General features: G+C 36.4%; 1 protein-coding gene and 1 pseudogene across 3 annotated transcripts in view; both read left to right on the top strand.

Annotated features, from left to right (window-relative positions):
- Fgf14 (fibroblast growth factor 14) overlaps window positions 1-16,692 on the top strand; it is a 582,093-nt gene extending 565,401 nt beyond the window's left edge. For 2 of the 3 annotated variants that reach the window (XM_028771695.1, XM_028771704.1), the window contains exons 4-5: window positions 11,260-11,458; window positions 14,633-16,692. In XM_028771695.1, coding sequence (XP_028627528.1) covers window positions 11,260-11,458; window positions 14,633-14,769 — 336 coding nt within the window. In that variant the 3' untranslated portion in view covers window positions 14,770-16,692. The remainder of the gene's footprint in view (window positions 1-11,259; window positions 11,459-14,632) is intronic. The other variant, XM_028771713.1, reaches the window with a different exon arrangement.
- Window positions 8,288-10,183, top strand: LOC114624420 (annotated as a pseudogene).
- Window positions 16,693-20,459: the final 3,767 nt, after the last annotated feature.

Here is a 20,459-nt window from a genome sequence, read left to right as displayed (position 1 = left end):
AGCTGAGTAGATCAGTCATCTGGCTAAGGGAACCTTAAGCCATATTAACAAGTGGAAGGAATAATAATCCTTTAAATGAGATAGTTTACTTTTCCCCCCAGGACTTCTGTCCTCTGTGCAATCACTACTGAACAATCACAAAGTTCAGTGAAGTCTGACTGCCTTTTTGAGTCCTCACTCAGGAAATAGTTACTTTTCCTTTCTTCACATCTCCTCTTCCTTTTGGATGCTGCCCGGATCCCAAGTATGCTTCTTGTAAAGTACTTCTGGCATTTATACTTCCACTTGCCCTGACTGCTTGTCAGCAGTGTAACTGCTTATAGACTGCCTGGCTTTGTCTGTCACTCTTATTAGTCTTCCTCTTCCAGACAGCTGTCGTAATTTACAGCTTGTAGTTCTGTTACTGGAGTTTTTGATACCTAATGAAACTGTCCTAAAGCCTTTTTCTGAGTCCCTGCCCCTTAAATTATTTTACCAATAAAACTAAGAACTGTAAGAGGGAGCCAGGATTTCCCCTGTAGTGTCCCAAGTGGGGATCCATAAAATTTCTGGTAATAATACTTATCATGAATGTATGATATGCTCTGTGGTACTGTATACCTAGTATAATCCCTTTATTCTGTCTTTTTAATGGATTTTAGAATTCTCCTTTATTTAAAAAATGTAAATCTATCAGAATACTTCTATTTTAATTTTCTGCTTGAAATGATGATGGTAGACAAACTTTGCTATGAATAAAAATAAATGAAATAAAAGGAGGAGGACATGACTACTCGTAAAGTATGAAGAAGACTTTTATTGTAGGTATAAGGGAGAAAGTAGCTAGAGGGAAGCGTCTGGGCTAAACTTGATTGGCTCACTAAACTGAACCTTGAGAGGAAAGAAGGGGAGGGAGAGCAAGAGGATAGAGGAAGGGAAGCAGAAACCCAGGCCCTGGGAAGAAAAGGTTTAGGATATGAGGTGGGATGAAAAGTGCGAGGAGGAGCTACAGGTACTGAGGGATGCTGTGAAATCTGGGAGAAGTCACAGGTTCTAAGAGCTGCTGGGAGCACTGGTCAGTGGACACTTCAATATGTTCATAGGCACCTCAGCCATTTGTCTTGTTTCAGAGACTTAACATGCTATAGGTGTCGAATGTAATTGTCATTATGTCAGGTTCTCCCAGGTTACACAGTACATGGGCTGAAGCATTCTAAGAGGAAACTAGCGCTCATAGGGAGAAGATTTATAGGTTTCTCTAAAATCAAATTTTGATGAAAAAAAATGTATTCAAATCATATGTATTTACATACATGAATATAATATACTATACATGAATGTATACATGTTGAACAGTATACAATAAAATGAATATGCATGGGATCTAAATTTAATTGGGAACAATTATCTCTAAGGAGTTTCGTATTAAACACTTCTTCCCTTGGTTATCTAGATTGTGAAAAAATTTGTCAACTTTTACTTTAAACCAGTTGTGGAAAACTTTTTTTGATAAAAGACTACACAGCAAATGCTTTAGGGTCTGGTCTTTTTCTCAGCTCCCCAGATTTGAACTTTGGAGTTTCTTGAAAAAGTCACACCTATGCTGAAGGTTCTAAAGACTGATTCAAAACTGTGACTGTGGAAAGTCTGAATGTTACAAATCTCGAGCCCAAGTTGCCTAGTTTGCCTTTAGCTCTGTTAGTAGGCGTTAGACTTCAGCTCTCAGCTTAGAACAGATAACAGCAGACCAAATGGTTCCAAAGGGGAGTGGGTTTATTCAGAGCAGAGGGCAAAGGTAGGGAGAGAAACAGGAGAAGATGGTGGAGAAAGAGGAGAGATAGGAGAGAAGTGGAGGCCGGCCATGACCACGTGGAGAGAGGGGGAAGGGAAGGGAGCAAGGGCTAGGAGAAGCTAGAGGCAAGAGAGTAAGAGAATAAGAGAGAGAGGAGGAGGCAGGCAGCCCCTTTTATAGTGGGCACGCCTACCTGACTGTTGCCAGGTAACTGTGGGGAGGAGCATACCTGGTTGTTGCCAGATAACTGTGAAGGTGGAGTTTAGACAGAATTGTAGGGATATAGTTCTCATCTCTGATTCCCATATAACATACTTTTAACTAGCGATAGAAACCTAGAGTACATTAGCTAGACTATCTGTTTCTAAATATTCAGACTCTAAGAACGTCACAAGATAGCATCTAAACCCTGTAACAGAGCCTCCGTTCTACTGCCTACCTGATGTCCCTACCAGTGTGTTTAGTAAATGCATTTAATCTTTCTTTTTTTTTTCCTGGAAGCTCTGGCTTCTGCTAGGGTCCCTGGTTCCTGGATAGAAAAGAGAAGAGGATAGAATGTAGCAAGAAAGGAAGAGAGTTTATGGCCTGGTACAATGCAGCAGCTTCAGGGGATGACAGTGGGCAATGGCCCAAGGGACCAATAAGAAGAAACAAGTTCACAGGGTAGTAGTGGCCAATGCAAGAGACTCCATTGTGCTGATTTGCATGTTTAGGGTTGATTCTTGGTATTTCTTAACTCCTTACAACAGACAGGTTTCTAGAAGGATAGAAAGAATTATTTGCATGAACTCTTAAGGGAGAGACAGTGCTAGTCTCAGGTAACTACACAGATGTCAGCAAGCTTCCCTGGAGGTCCTAGGGAACATCCTTCTCCTTCATAGAGAGTGGGCTCCACCTCCTTTTTGCCAGAAAATAAGTGTCTTTTGAGGACTTAAATCAGCATATAAAAAGGTGGAAGATTGGTGCTTTTTTGAGGCCCATTAAGGTCAAAAGACTAGAACCTGAGCTATCCTCTAGACTTGGATGGAGGCATAGTATTCTCAGCTACATAATTGGGTGGGGAGAATTTATATTCTAATTAGTAATATGTTTTTCTTTCACAGCAACCTTCCCCTTGTAGTGCAGACACTTAGAGAAAGCACTGGCCAACCTACTTTCTGAGTCCTAACCCAGAAAAAGCATACAGCTCTGTTCTTTCTACCCTTTTCTTCTGTCTTTTCCTTTTGTAGTAGACTTTTTCTTATATTCTGGGCTTTCTCACTTTGCTTGTGTGAGGTCAGTTCCCCACTCTTTCTGAACCCCATTGCTGTACATGCCAGATCCTAACAACATATTGTTACTTTCTTTTTTCTCTCTTCATCATCTATCAACATAAACATATTGGTTTAAAGTTCATCTGTCCTGCTGTTTTTCTATTAAACTTTAGTAAAATTGTTCTCAATCTTCCTTCTATTTCTATTTAAAAATTCTCTTACTTGTTAAACTAGAAACAGCAGAAGGGGTCCTAGATTATGTAAATAGAATATGGCACCCAATGTGGGGCTCCTCAAATTTCTCTGGTAACAAGAGGTCTTTACTGTTAACCATAAAGCCTTCTGCTAAAATATCTTATGATCTTTTGAGAAATTTAGAATGTCATATCTCCACCCAGAGCAAGAGATACTATTCAGATTTAATCCTTTTAACTAGTAATCAGATTCCTGCAACAATACTTCCTGCTTTTACAAGCTGATAATTACAGAAAAGAGTCATCCTCCCTGAAGGCCCTTCAAGCCTGCTCATTCCTGACTAAGTTCAGAACACATTGCTTATGACTGTCTTTTATTCTGTGACTCTGGAAGTTTATTTAACTATTTCATACTGGAATCCATCTTTCAGGGAAACCTGAATCCATGTTTCCCACCATAATCACTAACATTTGACTCAAAAGAAATGCTCTTATTGCCTTTGAAGATGGATTTGTATTCACTCCACAAGAATTGGACTTGATCTTGTGAAAATACAACAACAACAAAGAAAGTTTCTGAAATAAGAAAAACAAAACCTGCACTTGCGTTGAACTTTCTACAAGGCTGAACTTCAATTGATAAGAACTTCCATGATTGTGGGGAGATTAGACTATTGCAGGTCCAAGCCTATAATTTATCTTGTGTGGTCTTTACCCACTTAACTAGCCATTCCTTGTCCACCTCTGCATCTGACCTAACATCTTTGTGACTAACAGATAAAAATTTTTGGGATTTATTAACTTAAAAATACCCTCATTTCCACTAATTAAAAGTCTAAAACTATCATCAGACAACATCTGAGGCCAATAGCTGAGAATTCCCTTGCTTTGGTGTTTTTCTGATGACTCCACTACCATATTTGAAAAGTGCATCAATTTATGACTTTATCCTGTCACTATAAAGTCTTCAAAAAACTGTTACTTCACTGGGACATGGAATTTGGCTAACCTAACCATGAGTTCCCAGGTGGCTTCAGAAAAAAATTCTCTTTTCAACTTAAGGTGAGTCAACAGTCTGAACACTACAGCCTACTGCACATCTCAAGGTCATGTCATTACTGACATTATGCTTTGTTTATCCCAAATCTTCCAGCTTCATGGCTATTTCATTCCTTATGAGTTGTAGAACATGGATAGTCTCTTCCTATCATCCTCCCCTTTCATCCACAGCCCAGAAACCTATCTTTTCACATGCAAATAGACCATCAGGGGTTTTCCTGAATAAAGAAGAGGGATTCTGCTGCTACTGTCAAGATAATAAGCACACTGCAGATGGTGCTTTCATCCCAGAACAACCACAACAGAAACGAAGATATGAAACTTCTGTCTGCATTGTGGTGTGCCTTTTTTTCCTATTCTATAATTTGACGGTTTAATTTGGCATTGGTGCAAATAAATACTTAATCTTCTACTGGAACTCGACTGCTGGGCTTGTTGTCAGGGTGGTAGTTCTAAATATAGGTAGGCGAGAGGAGAAAAAGACACATCAAATTTCTTATCTATCTCATTTTGGCACTTTCAAAGAGTTTATATTTAAGCTTAAATTTAAATAAGCGTTCTTGTGTCACCACTGCCAGTATTCTGTCACAGTAGTCCCTTTAGTTCACTAAATAAGAAACATAAATTAGAGCTTCAGAGATAGTCTGAATCCATGCTTTTTCAGTCTATTGAAGATATCAAATTGGAAGATACTATGTCTATCCCAGACCTTGACCTTCTCCATGTTGAGAAATACACTAAAGAAATAGTCAAGATGTAAAGGTGTTATGACCAAAAACAAGAAAGTTATCTTTTTCCAGAAAACTCAGATCTTCTCAATATATAAGGTTTTAATTTTTTATGCAATATACAGCCTCTTCAGTTTGTTCCTACCACTGTCTCTCCAGTGCAGGTCCCAAGCTGGACATTTATCCTCATCTGCGAATCCTGTTTGCCAGCTTGCTTTGCTCCTGCTTACTATAGCCCCCAAAGGCCACATGATCCCTGATCTCATCAATTACAATTATTTTGAGTTCTACTCACTGAACTTTCACAATGCAGTCTATCTCCCTAATGCATTTGGAGTACTTAAATACAAAATTGCAGTTGTGTCTACTATCAAGAATTTTTTTTCCTTTGTGTTGCTCCACCTTTTATAGGTTTCTTTTCAAGTTAGCATCAAGAAAAAGATTTTACCTCCTGAATAACTTAAATAACATGTTTTCTTTCTCTTTCTTGGATATTACAAAATTGAGAATTCAGTTGTACAGTTTATCATTTGGATAACATTTGTCTATGCTCTGTGCATCGTACTCATACTAACTACTGGAGTGAACATAAATGTACATCTTTGAACGACAGCTTCCTTAAAAGTCTCATATTTTAAGTTCAAAGGGGACATTGGGATAGACTTTCTTTTTAGTAAGATATTTATTAAAAGTAATTAAAGCCATAGAAAGATGGCAGCATAACAAGGACATTGAGTACAGTTCAGGATCTGTACTGGCTGGTTTTGTGTGTCAATTTGACACAAGCTGGAGTTACCACAGAGAAAGGATCCTCCCATGAGGAAATGCCTCCATGAGATCCAGCTGTAAGGCATAGTCTCAATTAATGATCAAACTGGGAGGGCCTATTGTGGTAGATGCCATCCCTGAGTTGGTATTCTCAGGTTTTAAAAGTAAGTTGAGCAAGGCAGGGGAAGCAAGCCAGTAAGTAACATCCCTCCATATTGTCTGCATCAGCTTCTGTATCCTGACCAGCTTGAGTCCTGACCTCCTTTGGTGATGAACAGCAAAGTGGAAGTGTAAGCTGAATAACCCTTTCCTTCCTAACTTGCATCTTGGTCATGATGTTTAGTGCAGGAATAGAAACCCTGACTAAGATAGGCTCCTATGGCAGAGTGAGGGTCCATTTTCATACATTTTAGAGGAAGGGGTAGGGGAAGTAGATTATAAAATTTTATTTGTAGCCTGCAGTTAGCCATTGTTAAAGACAAACAGTTAGTAGTCAGATAAAGAATGTCAGGTGTCTAAAAGACAACCAGCTCTCCTGGATGGTTGTGTCTTGAGACTGGTGGGGCAGGAAAGACACCAAACTAGAGAAACAACTGAATTTAGTTCTAGAAACTAAAGCACCTAAGTTTCTAGAATTATAAATTTAGTCAAAAAGAAAAAAACTTCACAAAATAGCATTGACCTACCTAATACTTGTCAGTCCATTTCTCCAGAGATTATGAATCAACATACTAGTGTTGAAACATAACTAATATTATAAAATTGTCTTGCACATTGACAGTCACTTTGTGTTTACTCTGTTGCTTATTCAAGAGTGCCATGTTTCTTACTCACTATAGGGCTCATTATCTTGGCAGCATATAAAATCTTTATTACAAATGCTAGCTTGCCTTTCCACCTACATCAGTTTCTGTTTCTTCTTTGCAGTGCCTGTATCATTACAAACTTCTCATGGTTCTCCAGATGTACTGTGGCATTTTCTGTCTCTGGTTTGTCACAATGATTTATACTACACCTATAATCCTTCTCTCATTCAAGATGCCAAGATTCTATAATAATATGTACTCATATGATCTCTTAAAATGAAATGAATAATTTTATTCATTTTTGTCATATCTGGTGGTCAACTCAACACTTGATATAAAGCCATGTTCATATCTCATAGTTGAATTTTGATCTGTGGAAATATGATTGACTGAAATATTGAAATAATTGATATAGAAAAGTTATACTATATAATCAATAATGAATTTTGTAACAATTAGTGAGTACTTATTATTTTCTTAGCATTCTAAAATGAGTTAATTCATACCAGTTTGCTCAGACAACTTTTGGTCCTATAATTTCAACTTTGTTTTAGAAATTGGACTGAAACCCAGGGGGATGAAACCATCTTCCCAGGAAAACTCAGCTAAAAAGAAAAAAATCAAACCCTGATTGAATCTTGTTTGTCTGAACATACAGATCATAATCCTCTGTTCCACTGGCTTCCATTTATATAATGAAAGTATATTTATAACAAATGATAAAAACTAGGCCCTCCTAGTTTTAGTTTTAGCATTTTTCCTAAGAATGCTGACATTGCTTTGGACTGTAACATTTGAAGAGTAGATTAAGTTCTTTTAAAGTCTTAAGAAAACTGTGTTAGATAAGAGCATCTTAGAATGTTGTATGTGTATGTATTCACTTTGATTATTTAGCCAGGAATAAATGGCCCAGACCATACGAACCAATATTCACAGTATTACATAGTTCTCTCATGATGTTTCTTGCTTGTTTGTTGTTTGCTTTGTTTTCTTTTTTGGTTTTTTCTTTTCTTTTCTTTTTTTTTTTTGAGACAGGGTTTGGCTGGTTGTCCTAGAACTCACAATGTAAACCAAGCTGGCCTTTAATTCACAGAGATCCACCTTTTTTCTATCTCCCAAATGCTCAGATTAAAGTCAGAAAGTACATAAATTTCTGGAGTCACAGGAAAATCTCACAAAGTAATATAAACAAGAGCTACAGAAAAGGTTTAATGATAAGAGTACTTGTCATGCAAACAGAAGAATCTGAGTTTACATCTGAAGCATGCATGGTAAAAGCCAGCTATGACAATGTAGACCTGTACTCTAAAGCTAGGAGGGCAGAGATGAGATCTTTCAGTCTCCCTGGCAGTCAGTCTAGCCAAGACAGTGAACAAAGGTTCAATGAAGACCCTGTCTTTAAAAATAAAATGGAGAGTCATTTAGAAAAACATCTGATGTAGACCTATACACACACGTGCACACACCAGCACATACCAATATACCAAACATGCACAAACAGAAAAGATACTAACACATTCCTAAAAAGTAGTGTTTGGAGGACTTGATGAGTCCACTGAATAGATTACCTCTTACATAGTGAAAACCTCATTTTCTTTCATGTTTACATCAATCAATGCAGAGCAGACATCCTCGTTACTAATGCTATATAAGCATCCTATGACATATTTTAGATATTTTGGGAGAGGTGATGAGATAAGAATAAGGAATGATCTACATTCACAATGTGGAAGAAATTGTACATAAATACAAGGCAGGCATCTGTGAGCCTGATCTGGCTAAAATTCCAAGGCCTCTGAAGGCAAATGCCAACTACTTTAACCCCCATCAAGTGGCTTAGCAGTTTATCTGTTAGCATCATACTCTTTGATGATTTTGAGACAGACTTTACTAGCAGATAACATGCTTTTGTGCCTTAGATTATTTCAAAGATACATGTTACATGCTAAAGTCTAATATAGTTGACCTAGGAGACTTAGTTTCAATCAAAATGGCAGATTTATTGGTCTTTTGGGGGGTCTCTCCTATTTTTATTGTGTTGTTGTGATAAAACATACTAACTAAAAGCAACTTAGAGAAACAAGGGGTTTATTTCATCTTATAAGTCCATATTATAATAGAGAAGTCAAGGCAGGAAGTTCACATAGCTAGTCATATCTCCACACAGCCAAGAACAGAGAGAAATGAATGCATGTAAGTTTACTTACTTGTTTGTGCTGGCTTGATTTATCCAATTTCTCCATCCTAATACAGTTCAGGACAAACTCTCTAGGGGATGTTGCCACCCACAGTAGGCTGGTTTTACCCACATCAATTAACTTAATTAACACAATCCCTCATAGATATGCCCATAGGATATCCCTAATCGAGATTATATTCCTAAGTAATCTGCAGCTGTATAAAGTTGACAAAGAAAGCTAACCATCACAGGGGACAAGCCAGGTTTGGAGCATTCCATTTTGTTTTCCCACCACTTTATCTACTTTTCACTGTGACACCTCTTAGATGCTGACTCAATGGGGCTCCATTTATTAATGAGAGAACTAAAAGGAGGGTATTTGGAGAACAGAAATTCAATAGAAGACCAGTACATTTATTTGGGCAGGTTCTTGTTAAAATCTGATGTAGTATCATGTTGGAATACCTCACACATCCCTGTGAGAGGGGCTCGACATGCCTTTTGTTTTGCTAATGTCTTTTATTGATCACTACATCTGTCATCTTTCCCATGAAAAGCATTTGAATGAATAAAATCCATTTCTTCTTGGGAAAAATTAACTCCTAGTTAATTATGTCACACATTTCTTATGACAATTAAACATAAATTCAACTTTTAGAGATTTTATTTTTTACTTAAAGAATTGTAGTGTGTGTGTGTGTATAAAATATTTCTAAAATAAAACAAAATAGCATAACTGCTCCAAAAACTAGTTAAACATTTTACATAGTTTGCTACTAGGAGGTTAGAATTTTAACGTTCTGGAGTACAGAAGGTAGTTTGGTAGTTGCCGTGTCATCAGCAATGCTGAGGATGACAGTGGTATGCTAAAGTAACCTGAATCGGACCATGGAAATACACAACATACTCAGCAACCAGGTTCCAGTGTCTGCTCCTTTGGAACAGGAATTCATATGAAGCTCCCAGGACCAGCACCTGACAAGTCCAATGTTTATGACTTCAAACACACATATGACCAGATGTACAATGATCTCCTCAGGAAAGATAAAAAACTCTATACACAAAGTGGAATTTTGAATAATGTTGAACAGAAATAAAAGGATCAAACCCCATCCAGAAAGGTTCCAGAACTTCATGAACCAGTTTGACCTTATCTTCACTTGTAAAGAGAGAGTCTATAACCAGGTTGTAGAAGATCTGAACTCCTGAGAACAGGAGACCTGCCAACCCGTTCATGTGGCCAATGTGGACATCCAGGACAACCATGAAGAGGCCCCTCTGGAAGCATTCCTTATCTGTGAGTTCTGCCAGTATATCCAGCACACTGAGGATATGGAGAATGAAATCGATGAGCAAAAGTTCGAGGAGAAGAGTGGCCAGGCCTTTCTGCATACTATATGCTTCTACTTAGCCACGCATGCTTAGTACATGGACTTCCCTGCACAGCCACCTTTGTTGAAGCCACTTTTTCAATGTGTTTTCCCCTCTGATATTTGTTTATACTGCTAGGTGTACATCACCAATGTATTGAACAGTACACAGAAATGCCAGATTCAAATCCATTGTTTATAACCAAAAGAAATAAAAATGGTTTACTCTACAACTCCTGCCAAAAAAAAAAAAAAAGGATTTTAAAGTTCTATTTACTTGGATGCACTGTATTATTGTGTATTGTTATAGATAAGCATGAAATCATATTTATTATTATTTATTTCAAAATAAGAGTTTCACAAAGATATAAAATCATCTGTGAAATCTTTGTGATATTTATACTAATACTAAAGCTTTGTGATGCTCACTGTTGAATGAAGGTGAAGGCATAAACCTAAATCTCTTTAATACACTATACATTTTCCAAAACTGTTGGATGGTTTTTAGTCAGGGCAGGGATTTTGCTGTTGATCTTCAAGAGTTTCAATAGGGTTCAAAACAATGAAAATGGGTAAATATTTCCAGCTTCTATCATCTATCTATGATGTCTGTCCTCAGCTTGTTACACTTTAATAGCTCTGGTGCCATCTCATTATCATAACATTAGTTTGAGGTTTTAGTCTGCTTCTCAGTAGTATAAATTTGTCACCCTGCAACACTAATCTACTCACAACTACAACTGACATTACTTATTGTAACAACTGTCTACTTACTGTTACAATATTGCAAGGTTATTTCTGTGACAATAATGTAAAACATATGGTATCTTAAATAGCTTTGTAAACTTTATCAGGAATAGATAATGCTATACTAATGTGGTAAGTGGTTAGATGGTGACTGAATTGGGCTTTGATTAAGTGAAAGTACTGTATGGTTCATTTTTATTTGGGTTTCTATGATTTGACATGGGATTTTGCTATGTAGGTATTGCTGTCCTGGAATTTGCTGTGCTCAGGCTGTCTTCAAAACCACAAAGATTCTCGTGTCTCAGAGAAATCCATGCAGAACAAGTAAACACTAGAAACTTCTGCACTCTACCTTAACTCTCTTCTCTTCTTTTCTCCCAATAGGAACTTTTTACCCCTGAATGCAAGTTTAAAGAGTCTGTTTTTGAAAACTATTATGTAATCTACTCATCCATGCTGTACAGGCAACAGGAATCTGGCAGAGCCTGGTTTTTGGGATTAAATAAGGAAGGGCAAGTTATGAAAGGAAACAGAGTAAAGAAAACCAAACCAGCAGCTCATTTTCTACCCAAGCCATTGGAAGGTGAGTATACCACACGCATCATCCTCTTAGGTGCTGCTGCAAACTCTAATTTTCACATGGATACGTCTGGTATGGCCACAGGAACTTTCCAGAGACTGATAGAAATGTTCTTTATTGGAGTGGTGTTCACATAGATTTCTCCTTATGCTGCTTTGCTAAGCTTCATGGGGCCACCAAGTGCAGGTTTGTGGTAGAAGCTGTGCATAACATATGTAGGAGGAAGGATTTTCAGTCCTGGTACCAAAGAGGGGGAATAAAAACAAGAAAAAAATGTTTCCGTTATATATACCTGACTGTGTATATGCTCTGCCTGCATGTGTACATGTGTGCATGTATGTGTGTATGGGTGTGTGTATGTATATTCATGTATGCATATGTGTAGCAGAAAACTTTCAATGTCATAAATCTTAATTATTCCAAATGCTCTAAGTACTTCATGACTTTCAATTATTTTCAAATAAAAATCTGTGTTCTTATGAATATATAATGATACATATATAAGAAAAATATTTTCATGTGGGACTTTAAGGATTGGCCTATTTTCAGAATATCTAGATAAATTTTCTTTTAAATTATTATAATTCATGAAGATAACCCTTAAAGAACTCTATAAAGTCCCATGCTACATAAATCATTTTCCTTTTATTAAATTATTGTTCTTGTATTAAAGGAACTTACCTACCTTCAACTCTAAATAATAGCTCCTTCACATTTACTTCATAAAGCCTAGGCTTATTCTGCCAGAAGAACTATTTACTGTTATTTATGTTAAAAATTAGAGCTGAAAAAATGACTTTAAGGCTATTCCAAAGTTTTCTGAAGAAGCGAATGAGGAAAAAAAAAAGCGACCAAGTTTAGCCTGGCTTCCTGGGATAAAAGAAAAGGCCACCAGGTCCCTCTAGAAACTGACATGGTACTGGCAGGGATTTCCTGAAGGTTGTAGCCCAGCTGATCTATAGAGAATTTCAGTTTGTTCTTCAGGTTTGATGCTTTGGAGTTCCTCAGTATTACTTCCAACCACGGAGCTGACCCCAGTCTTGCTCCTTTAGGTAGGTCAGGTTTGAGACATATAATAAAATCACGAGGGCCACAGAAAACATCAGAGATTCTCCCTCTATGCCATAAACAGTAAAATAACAAATAAATACTTTTTCTTGGTATTTCACCTCTAAGCTGAACTGTTGTGTGAGTATGGTGTGTACATATGAAGAGAGAAAAGTACTATTTTATCATGTTTTAAAATAATTCGTAGACAGAGGTACTCTAACCAAAACAAGGTGGTGTACTTTATTCTTTTAAAACATTACTTCTGAAACACAAATGCTTAACAGTGAAGATCGTTAGAGGAATATGAATTTTAAACTTTATAAGCCCCGGTAATGTATAAATAATGCAACTGAAAGCTTTAGGACAAGTACAGACATTTCCATGGGATTATAATTGTTTCTGAATACTCTGGGCAGTAATATCTCCCACTCAGCTTTATTTCATATGTGATGTAAGTCAAAGCTTTGATACTACTGGGTCCTGATTTGAGTGGGAGTGAGAGACTGGAGGTGCTTCAAGAATGAAGACTGTCTTTTTATTTTTTCTTTTAAAGTTAAAAATAGATTTTTAATACAATTTATTCTGATTTTTGTTTCCCTTCCCCCCCAACTCCTCCAGATAGTCCCCATTTTCCTAGCCACACATGTCCACACTCTTTCTTCCCCTCTATCCTTAAAAAAGAAACAGACATTAAAAATAATAAAATTAGATAAAATAAACCAAATAAAAAACAAACAAACACAAAAAAAGCCAAAGAGCGAGCTCAAGATACACATACAGATTCAGAGACCCACACATTTTCACACACATGGAAATCCCATAAAAACACAAAACCAGAAACCAACACATATATACAAAGTAAGAAAACAAAACAACAAAAACCCTAAAACCCTGAAAAAGTATTAGGAAACAAAGACTCTCTAATAAACATTGTTGAGTTCATTTTGTGTTGGCCATCTACTGCTGAGAATGGGCTTAAGCCTTAAAAGTGTTTTGTATAGCCTGTGAGACTTGATTGGAGAAAATTATTTTTTTCGTTTGTGAGGGGTTATCAACTGGACACAGCTTCCTGGGTTAGAGACTGGCAACTTTTACATACTTTCCAAGACATTTAGCTCAGTGTACATTTACTTTTGTAAGTATGCTAAGAAAAACTATGAGATACATCGATGCGGATACAAGACCCCTCCATGGCACTTGGGGAATTGATCCTGATTCCACCTAGGGTCTTTTCTGAAACTTCTAAGATTTCAAAACCCAAGTAGCTTGTTGGGCTGTTCGACTGTAATTATATTTCTGGTGGCAAATGACTTTATGTCAACTAATTTTTCCAAATGTAAGATACTCTTAAATACTCTTCCAGGATTCCCTGTAAAAAGTAATTTCTAAAAACGTGTCATGAAGCATGGTACTCATGTCACCAGGCACAACTCAGCCAGTTCCTCAAATTTTTCTCAGGCATTAGTCTCAGTTGTTGTTACTGTTTTATACCTCCATCCTACTAACTTGATTTTTAAATGATGAATCAAAAATAGATATAAATATATAAATGGCCCACGGTTGCTTTCAGTTGTAAAAGGCCTTTACTATGATAGTGGGAAAAATACAATTATTCATAGAAGGCTCTGGTTTAAGCAAAAGGAAGCCTTTATTACTAATGTTGTGTGTGTCTTTCAAGTGGAACCCAGTGTGACTGTATGTCTTTTAAACCACTAGAGAGAAAAATAGCTTAGTGATCTCAGGTGAAAATAGAATTTAGTCAAATGGTTTTCTCCTGGAGAGAGGCAGACACACGCATGCTCATGCATGCTTAAATATTATGTGTGCTTTGCTATATTGATCTACAAAGAGGCCATAGCTTTTATTTAATCTTTCCTAGAAAAAAATCTAAGTACATATATATGCATGTATTTCATGGTACAAATTAGAGAGTGCATTGAAAATGATATTTTAACTTATGGATTGGGAATGGCTGCCTTAAAACTACTGTCCTGTTATCAATGGGATTGGGTTCATTCGCAGAAAACAGACACAGACTGGCTGAGGTCTATGCAAAAAGTGATGTGCCATTCTTGCACGGTAAAGAGATAACCTCTTCCTTTCCTCTCCCTTTCTTTATATCCCTAGTTGCCATGTACCGAGAACCATCTTTGCATGATGTTGGTGAAACAGTCCCGAAAGCTGGGGTGACGCCAAGCAAAAGTACAAGTGCATCTGCAATAATGAATGGAGGCAAACCAGTCAACAAGTGCAAGACCACATAGCCAGATCCTCAGGTGTCCTGACTTATTTGTCCCGAGCACAGTGGAGCGATTTATCCTTGCTAGACATTCCTGCTCCGGAAAAGCCCCAGCAAGCAAGCTGATGCTTGTCCTATGCTGTCTCAGACCTCCTTTGTTGCAAGTGGATAAATCTCAACCTGTGGTCCCCCTGCACCAAGAAGACACCTGGACAAACCAGCTAAACTCAGACCATGGAATGCCCTACCAGATATGGAATGCCTTTTTAATATCTTTTCTGTGACTGTGACACTTCATGTGAATGACATACTTCACAAGTACACTCAATACCTTGCCTGCTGACAGCTACCCATAATCCTTTTTGAGTCCTGTTTCAACGAAATCCATGTGTTTAAGTTCAATTTTGTAGCACACAAATAATATTGAGTAATTTCTAGTTAGATGCTGTAAACCTGTGCTATCATGGATTTCTCTTCTTTCCATTTTTACAGGGCTGCTCGCTCCACTGTCTGTGACCTTTAGCAGGGATTGTGTTCCTCTGAATTTTCAATGTTGCAGTTGGTTTGCTTAGGAGAACAATTAGGGAATCAGGAAGCCTTCTAAACTTATTACTACAAATAGTATCTATAAAGATTAAGATTGTTGTCTTTGGCTCACATTATCGATTAAACACACATATATGCTCTGTCTAGTAGGAGACGCTGTGCTCCCGAGGTAGGCATTGGCTGGGTGGAACAAGGCTCAAACACAATCTGTGGAAAGCGCTCTATGATAGGTGTTTGGCATTCCCTCTTAGTTTCTTTATGTGTGTGTGTTTTATACATATCACAAGCTTACTGGTAATGGTAACATTTGCCTTGCCCAGCGAGCAAGACCCACTTAGTTTTTGAGAAAGTGGGTCCAAAGAATTCAGTAGGCCTTGTAGGCCTGATTAAGGTTCATTTTATTTTCGATTAATCATCATTGGGAAAAAAGGAATAAAAACCCAAATCATTACAACCTATAAGAAATATGCTACCTAAAACCATATTTGGCCCACTCCTTCCTGTTTTTAATGAAGATAACTCAGTGCCACACCTGATTTGGGCTGCATTCCAGTTATTCTCAACCTCAGCCAAGCATGGGCAAGGCGGCTGTTGTGTTCTTTCCTGCAGCAGCAATGCACACGTTAGTATAAATTAGACTTTAACATTTTTGGTATTTAATGACAAGTTTTAAAACTGGAAATATTGGGGGTTTTGTTTGCTTCTTTGTTTTGGATTTGATTTGTTTGTTTTTATTTTCTTTGTTTTGGTTTTAGCTCATCATGGGGCCTAGTATCCTAGATGTCATCAGTATATACCTCTAACTGAGCTCTGTGAGGCCCAAAATGGTGGGTTAGAGATGACTTGTCAAGATTTCAGAATATGGTTTGTTGAGTACCCTAAATGAAACTAAAGACAACCCAACACACTCCAGCATTAGAGGTTTGGGCCATTTGATTTATTTAATTGTTTTATTGCTTTAATTTTATTTTGAATTGAATTCTGTAGAACTCCAAGTTTAGGGATACTTAAAAAGAATGTGAATTGCTGGAGATACACCTTGAAGATTTCATGCAAAGTGTTCAATATCAGATATAGAAAGCTTCAAAATGTTTAGTACTAAATTGTTTGGAAAAATATTTGTTAACTGTATGTACACTTAATAGAATACCATGTTTTCTTCTCAGAAGAGTTCATTGAGACCAAACTGAACCTCTTTTATAGAAAACAGTTGATGTGGGATCAATGTACTGGCCTCTTGTTATTATTTCCACGTGGCAGGATGACCCACTTGTCACTGCCCCCATCTGCACTGTACTTACTGGGAAATTATTTTCTCATTGCTTTCATGAATCTCCTTGACAGCCTTTGCCCAGCATAGAAAAATTTTGGCTTGCTTAGCTAATTAAAAATTCAGTATAAATTTAAGTGTTTATGCTCATTTCATTTTCATAATAGATTCCATTTTAATAAATAAACATTAGAAAAATCTTTAAATAGATTTATTGTCAATAATGCTAAATTGCAAATACAACAAAATGACCCCTTTGACCACTCCTGATTTGGTGTTATGCATAATTACATAAAACTCATTAGCTGAGTATTTAGGGAAGACATGCATCCTTAGTATGTGGTGAAATATGAATAGCTTGTAATTCTTATTAGTTGGGCTTATAGACACAGTTTATACCCCTCTACATGCACACACATCACAAACCAGCCTACCTTTCTGTTTTTGATAATCAACACTACTTGAGATTTCTGTTCTCAAGACCTATTTAGTGGTTAAAATTGAGGGAAGATTTATTTTTGTAAATGACTAAGATTTATGTTAATGTTTTCTTCTGTTTTGTTTCCCAAGAGATGTCTATAAGAGCAATTATTACTGTAAGTAGGTATTCAAGGGGTTTATTCTATGTTTAGACACTTGCAATGGAGTCCTTGTTATCTTTGATTTAGTTAGAACATTTCCTTTGTGTCTGGTCTCACCTGTTGCATGGGAAGAGGAAAGCACCAAATGATCTGCATGTACTAGGACTCATGTATCCAGGAGTGCTGGTATGTATTATTCAATTTACATACAGAGAGATTGTCTGTATTGTGACAATTTGTGTTTCTTATCATTTGTTGTGTTCATAGCTATGACATATCAAATCAAATACTTATATGAAGGCATATGGAAACCACAAAATTTTTGTGTAACAAAATAGCGTTGTATCACCCCAAATATAGAGAACTCTCATGTAAATAAGTTGATAAACTCAAATTTCCCCTTTACCATGCCAAAGAAAATTTTAGCTCCTTGATGATACCTCTCTTGCTACTTTTCTGGAACAAGGTCATCATTCCTTCCCTCAGAAATTAAGTTTGCTATCATTAAATGCAATCTGTCATCACCGATGATCTGTACAGTAAATCTGATGGAACACATTTGCATTTATAGACTGTGTGTTTTATATCTTCCTGTATGTATGTTCATTGTACCAAGTCTATAGAAGACCCATTCCTTCTGCATGCATATCTGGTGGGGGAGGGTTAGTTCTATCACCTTTTTAATGGTACCTGATTGCTTTGCTTATCCACCAACAGTGCTCAATGTTCATCCTTTGCATAATTCAAGTAACACCATTTTTGTTTTCAAATAAGTTTAGTTCCTGAAAATTCTTACTACTTTCCTTGGAAATAATTATGAAAGACACACAAACAGTTTGTTCTGTGTGAAGAGCAAAGGGAACTGAGCACTTTCTTTATTTTTCTGGAGAATGTGGAGTCTTGCTTTAAGTGTTTGCTTGTTCTGGGTATTTTGGGTGAGGATTAGATCCATAATGGACACAACAACTTTTTTCTATAGTGTTTCCAGTTATTGGCTTTTTAAAAGTAAGCAAAATGTATCCTATCTGATCATTTAATTAATGATTCAACTACTAAACCATCTTTCATTCTCTCTCTAGAGTGACCAATATTAGATTTTGCTCTTTAAGAAAAAAACTAAAACAACAACAACCACAAATCCTTTGTCGTTCCTTAAAGTGAATATGTGTTACTTTGTTAAACAAATTTTCCAAACATTTCATGTATAATATGTGTTTGATATTTATCAATGGAGATTAGTGAGATTAAACTGACCAAGCTTCAAATTAGAAGAAACAAAACAATGGAAAATTATTTTCAATCTTATTTTAGGAAAAGACTATATATATCCTAGGGGAACAATTAAGTAAAATGTCTAAATATTTTCTGAAGCACAGGCTTAGTCAAATCCAGAATGTAAGCTGTGTTGTTCTGGATTAAGAGACATAGGTAGTTAAGGGTTTTACAAAGTAACACACAACACTGAGTAAGTGTCTGGAATACTGAGTAGCTTTCAGAATAGTTGTGAGAGTTGAGCTTGTAAATTAAGACTACACTGTATTTTTTCTTTGTTCTAGGTTCTCATTTAGTCTAATTCTGATATTTACTGGCAAGCTGATAGAGATAAGTCATTTCTTCCCTGGTGCTGCTAGAATCCAGATGAACTCAGGATTCCTGAAAGTCAGTAGGAACAATGGTTCTCTTCATAAATTTACAACTTTCGTTGACTTTTATAAGTCCCCTGGAGGAATTCTTCAGTTATGGTTTGCTGAATAACCAGGGTGAAGATCATCACAATTGATGAACGTAATGTCTCCTTTTCAATTATGTATCCTAGTATAACTTTTGAAAACCAAAAGTAAGCCAAAGAAATTTGTTTATTTTCTTCTACTTATTACAAATTTATCCTTGCTTGGCATTCTCAAAAAAGTACTTTCTATCTTGGAGTCAAAGTATAGACACACATTTAGATTGAAGATAGGTTATATTTTTGCCTATCTCCATATTTTTGGTTTTTGTTGGGTTTCTCCCCTTCTTCTTCTTCTTCTTCTTCTTCTTCTTCTTCTTCTTCTTCTTCTTCTTCTTCTTCTTCTTCTTCTTCTTCTTCTTCTTCATGTTCTCTTCCTCCTTCTCCTCCTCCCCCTCCTTTTCTTTCTCCTCTTCCTTTTACTATAAAAGTATGTGAAATCTATCACTTTTTTATAGATAAACTGATATTGGCGTGGCTCGGGCCAAATACAGATAGACAGACAGACACACACAAATTAGAGCAAATAAAATTAATCTTTTTTAAAAGTCCATTTTCCAAGAAAAAGAACTAATTACAGTTTAAGTTACTGTAAGGCATATACTACAATTTTCTTCCATAGTCTGTAACAATGTACCCCAGAACATGGTGACCTACAACATGTTTTCATGTTGTTCAAAATTCAGGACATAGCACACTTTGATCTACATGAGAAAATTGTTTCTCCAATATCTAAGCTCTGTTCTGAGAACACTTAAATGATCAGGCTATTTCAACACTTTTTCTTATGAACATATAAGAAAAGTAACACATACTTTTATGATAGAAGCTATTTATGGAAATGATAGAAACTAGAGAGGGAGTTATAATAATAAAAAATGAAAGGGCCATAAGGAACTGAAAGTAATTCCAGGGAAGCAAAGTCTGGCAAACTACTACACATAGCTGTGATTAAAGTCAGCCCATAATCTGTTTATGTATGGCCTTTGAGTTCAGGATAGATTTAATTTATTCCTTACAGTTTTAAAATATTTGACAATTAACAATGATGATCCCTCAGTGGTCTCTTTAATAAGCATTATCCAGATCTTTAGAGAAGGCTTGAGTCCTCTAGTAAGAAAAGCTGAAGGCCAGTTTACCATGGTGGGAAGTTCAGTGACTTTTAATGTATGGAAGTCATCAAACGCATCATCAGAACTGGTATTGAATTTTTATAATTGTTTTTTTCTGGTTTAAAATGTACTTGGAGAAATGGAAAATATATGGAGAAAAAAGAATTCAGTCATCCATACTATACCTTTAATCCTTATATTTCCCTCATCTTATAAAACTGACATTGATTACCAGCTCAGTAAGTAATAGATATACAACCAGTATGGCTGGGTCCCTAATCTCAGGATAGAGGCAACAATTTTATAAATATGTTAAATTCTGAGAAAATTATTATTATAAAACCAGCACCAGTAAAACTGACCCTTCAAATACTTCTCAGTATTTTGTTTTTAAGTAATACAGTGGAGGTGTATTTTCTTTACATTTGGAGACTTGACTGATAAAGTCCAAGCCATGATTCTAAAATATTTACATTATTA

The sequence above is a fragment of the Grammomys surdaster genome, unplaced genomic scaffold (assembly GCF_004785775.1).
Source record: "Grammomys surdaster isolate TR1022 unplaced genomic scaffold, NIH_TR_1.0 65, whole genome shotgun sequence".
Taxonomy (NCBI): domain Eukaryota; kingdom Metazoa; phylum Chordata; class Mammalia; order Rodentia; family Muridae; genus Grammomys; species Grammomys surdaster.
Note: the sequence above shows the minus strand (reverse complement) of the source record. Positions and strands in the feature narration are given on the sequence as shown.